Genomic DNA, 4,135 nt, shown 5'->3' with positions numbered 1-4,135 from the left:
ACTTATCTTTCTAACAACTAACGTGAGAGGGCTAAGAGACCCGGTGAAAAGACGGGGAGTCTTTCATGATCTGGCCTCAAAGTCTTTCTCAGTTTGTTTCTTACAGGAGGTCCACCTGAAGGATGAAAGCGACAAGCTGACATTCAGCAGGGAATGGACGAAGGGAGAATCATGCTGGAGCGTAGGAGGGGTCCACTCTTCCGGAGTGGGAATCCTCCTCGGAAACCCAGAGATGACGCTGGTTTCCTCCTTCTCGGTGGTGCAGGGCCGGATCCTGGTCGTAGACATCGACTGGAGGGGGCAGAAGTTGAGAGCAATTAACGTCTATGCTCCAACAGAACCCTCTATCCTGAAGGAAGTGTTTGCTGACCTGGCCAGCTGCTGCACCACCAACAGACAGGTGGTGCTTGGCGGGGACTTCAACGTCGACCGGGAGAAGGGGAGCGATGCTAGCTCGGCAGAGCTGGAGTCGCTACTCAAGCAGTTCTCACCGGTAGACGGTTTCAGACGGTGCTGCCCTAACGACACCGGAACGACATGGAAAAACTCCCGGGGAGTGTGCAGCCGCCTGGACTACATCTTTCTGCACACGACCTGCTCCCTGGAGTCGGCGACGGTGTCCCCGGAGGGGTATTCCGACCACGAGCGATTGATGGTGGTGGCTAACACCAACCTGTCGCCATTCGGTCGTGGGTACTGGAAGCTGAACCGGGAGATACTGGAGGAAGATGAATTCAAGGCACTGTTCCGTAAAGACTACGCGAGCTGGGTCGATCTGAGAGACGGCTACAGCTCCATGGTGGAATGGTGGGAGTCGGTGAAAGACAGGACCCGAACCCTGGCGCAGACGTACTGCAGACGGAAGGTGGCCAGGGAGAGGAAGGAAGCTGCACGACTCCAGGGCCAACTAGAGGAGGAGTACAGCTCGGCTAACGGGGGAGGAGCCTTCAATTCAGCCCGGGCACGGGACCTGAAGGAGAGGCTCCGCAAACTCAATCAGGTCCGAAGAGCCCAGAAAAAGAGTGTGATCCACGGCCTGAGACGGGGAAATGGAGAGGAACTGCTGGCCGAGAGCGACAAGGTAGAAGCGGCCACCGCTTTCTACACGGAGCTCTTTTCAGAAAAGCAGACGGAGGTGGTGAGGGAGGACTTGGAGGGTCCGATTGCGGCTGAGGAGCTGAAGGCGGTGCTCTTGTCCATGGAGAATGGCAAGGTGCCAGGGCCGGACGGACTCCCCAAGGAATTCTACACCTGCTTCTGGGACACCCTGGCGGAAGACCTGGTGGAAGTGGCGCAGGAGATCTTCTGCCGGGGGAAACTCGGAGACACCACGAGGGAGGGCTCCCTGCTCTTCAAGAGCCCTTAGCAGAGACGGTGAGACGGGACCCTGTCATCGACGGCCTGGAGATACCGGGAGGCGTGGGGGAAACCCTGAAGATCTCCCAGTACGCCGATGACACGCCGCTGTTCCTGAGGTCGGACAGGGGGTTGAGGAGGGCCCTGCAGGTCATGGAGCAATACTCCAGAGTCTCGGGGTCGAAACTCAACCGCCGAAAGAGCAAACTGAAGTTCTTCGGGCCCTGGAAGCACAGGACGACGGCGCCGGAGGGTCTCGAGCTCTGCACGGAGCCCCTCAAAATACTGGGAGTTTCCTTCCAGAGCCAGGACAACGAGACCAACAACTGGACCAAGAGGATCGCCAAGGTGAACGCGAAGCTGGGTCTGTGGAAAACGCGGTCGCTGTCCTACACAGGGAAAGTGATCCTGCCGGCTTTGGTTTACCTGGCGGTGGTGTACCCGCTGCCGGCCAGACTCAGACGAGCGCTGCAAGGGATGATCTTCGGCTTCGTCTGGGGCGGGAAGTACGAGTACATCACGAGAAACCGGATGTGTCAGCCGGTCGAGGAAGGGGGTCGAGATGTCCCACATTTCTCCCTGAAACTCGACTGCATCTTCTACTGCAACCTCTGTCGGGCGCTGCGGGAGCCCATCGGACCTCAGGAGGAGGACGAAGTGCCTAGTCGCCAAATGGGGTTTCCCCACGGCGAGGGAGCGCTGGAAAGGACTTTGGGCCCTATACAGGGATTAAAGGACAATAGCGAGTGGTAGGTTTGGAGGGACTCTCTTATTTGCGCAAATCCGCCCCCACTTGCAAAGATTGATAACGGACAATCAATCTCCGTTACGCCGTTGTTATTTATTACATGGAGTGTTAATATGTGTGAGATGTTTCTTTTGAGATGTTTATTTTGCGGAATAAAGTATATTTTGTAGAACAAAAAAAATCTTATGACAAGGTTTACAAGTTATCTGTTGAACTACATTCTAATAGGTGTGGTCACATTCCAGGTCATTTGTTTACGTTTTTGTTTCTGGAGTACCTGTTAGATGAAATGTGCTAATATGTAACCTAACTCCAGTGTGAATAACTAGAAGACGGGAGCAGCTCCATTCCAGACCAAGGGAGCTTTGAGATTGGCTGGGCCAGATCTCTCATTTGCATATCTTATTTGGAAATACAACACTAAACCCCCTTCTTGCATGGATCTAACTTGCACCCAAGAGACCCCTACTGTGTATTGCTACTTATTTTTTATGATAAGTGGTGATTACCAGTTGACAGGTTTCATTTGTTGAATTATAAATGGTTCTGTATTATCACCCTGAATGGCCTGTACTCAAGGTTTGGTAGGGTATGTGTTTTCATTTCATTTACCAACTGGAATTTTTGCTCTTTTAGTATTTGTCTAGAAGGCTTTCTAAAGTCAGGAAGCCCATTTATTTGGTGAAAAAAGATTCTGTATTAATATTAATATTTCTCATACAACATAAATAGGGTCTTTTATGAATAAAAAGATTTTGCACTTGGAAATCTTGATAAAGCTGTGTGCTTCCATACACTCTAGCAGTTTTGATTCCTAATATTTGACCTTAGGTGTGGGAACGGGTCTTTTTTGCAATTTGATTTCCAATTGATCAGCACAGTATAGAAAATAGACCCATAAAGCAACCTCAGCAGTGACAAATGTCACTGGGTCACTTGGGTTTATACGTCAGGGTCCGGTAGTGAAGCTCCTCTCCTGTTTAGCCTCCGAAGCCGTACAGGGTGCGGCCCTGGCGCTTCAGCGCGTACACCACGTCCATGGCGGTGACAGTCTTCCTCTTGGCTTGCTCGGTGTAGGTGACGGCGTCGCGGATGACGTTCTCCAGGAACACCTTCAGCACCCCGCGGGTCTCCTCGTAGATCAGCCCGGAGATCCGCTTCACTCCCCCACGGCGAGCCAGGCGGCGGATGGCGGGCTTGGTGATTCCCTGGATGTTGTCACGGAGAACCTTACGGTGACGCTTAGCGCCTCCTTTCCCGGGTCCCTTTCCGCCTTTGCCTCTTCCAGACATCTTCTAGTTATCAGCTGTGAACACGACACACACTGCTCATCTTTGATGTATAATAGACATCTTTCTTTGATGTCTATTATACATCAAAGAAAGATTTTTATAGGTGTAGAAACTAGTAAATAAAGCCAATGATTTGTTTTAGAAATGTATTCTTAAAATATACAATTATTCACACCTTAACAATATGTAGTTCAAATTATACATTATATACAATATTGTATTCAAATGTCTAATCATTATAAAAAACACAACTAGTAAACTTCAGTTACAAATTCTAGTAACATGGCAATATATATATATTAATGACAAACACAAACTAATTACATGAACATGCTAATATTTAACTCAAAACCACATTTCGATTCAAATATAAATTTTTAAAATTTACAACTTCTTTATTTCCACGAAAATATTATTAATGTAGCACAAACGCTACTTTCTAATAAAGACAGAAAGAAACTGTTTGTTTTGTGTCTCATGGTGATCCTCCTCTCGAGACTAATGAAATGTTTAATATGATCCCTCGAGAAAAAAAAGGAATCAATTTCCGCCTGGAATGATTGATGCCCCATCAAACATTTTGTAATATCCCTGGAAGTTTATACAGTAGAATCCTGGTTCGTGGCTTAAATTCAAGGTAAATGAGACTAAGGAAACGAGTTGGAAACTTGATGTCGAAGTGGGATTTAAATCACCCATTTCACATTTTACTTCATTGGGCAGTATATGCCACAGCATT

At 48.7% G+C, this 4,135-nt stretch overlaps 1 protein-coding gene and 1 non-coding gene across 2 annotated transcripts; one reads left to right on the top strand and one right to left on the bottom strand.

The window, feature by feature from the left end:
* The first annotated feature begins 2,720 nt into the window (after nucleotides 1–2,720).
* On the top strand, nucleotides 2,721–2,778 carry LOC138243814 (U7 small nuclear RNA). Its single transcript, XR_011192432.1, has one exon. It is a non-coding gene; the product is annotated as a U7 small nuclear RNA (small nuclear RNA).
* Nucleotides 2,779–3,084: 306 nt separating this feature from the next.
* LOC138243175 (histone H4-like) lies at nucleotides 3,085–3,396 on the bottom strand. Its single transcript, XM_069198690.1, has one exon. The coding sequence runs from the start codon at nucleotides 3,394–3,396 to the stop codon at nucleotides 3,085–3,087; it is 312 nt and encodes a 103-aa protein (XP_069054791.1).
* Between the last annotated feature and the right edge of the window lie 739 nt (nucleotides 3,397–4,135).

This window comes from Lepisosteus oculatus, chromosome 14 (assembly GCF_040954835.1).
Source record: "Lepisosteus oculatus isolate fLepOcu1 chromosome 14, fLepOcu1.hap2, whole genome shotgun sequence".
Lineage (NCBI taxonomy): Eukaryota > Metazoa > Chordata > Actinopteri > Semionotiformes > Lepisosteidae > Lepisosteus > Lepisosteus oculatus.
This window is presented reverse-complemented; position numbering and strand designations above follow the sequence as displayed.

What these genes read in the sequence shown, in the direction of transcription:
- LOC138243175 (XM_069198690.1), bottom strand. Translation starts at nt 3,396, where the DNA reads ATGTCTGGAAGAGGCAAAGGCGGAAAGGGACCCGGGAAAGGAGGCGCT.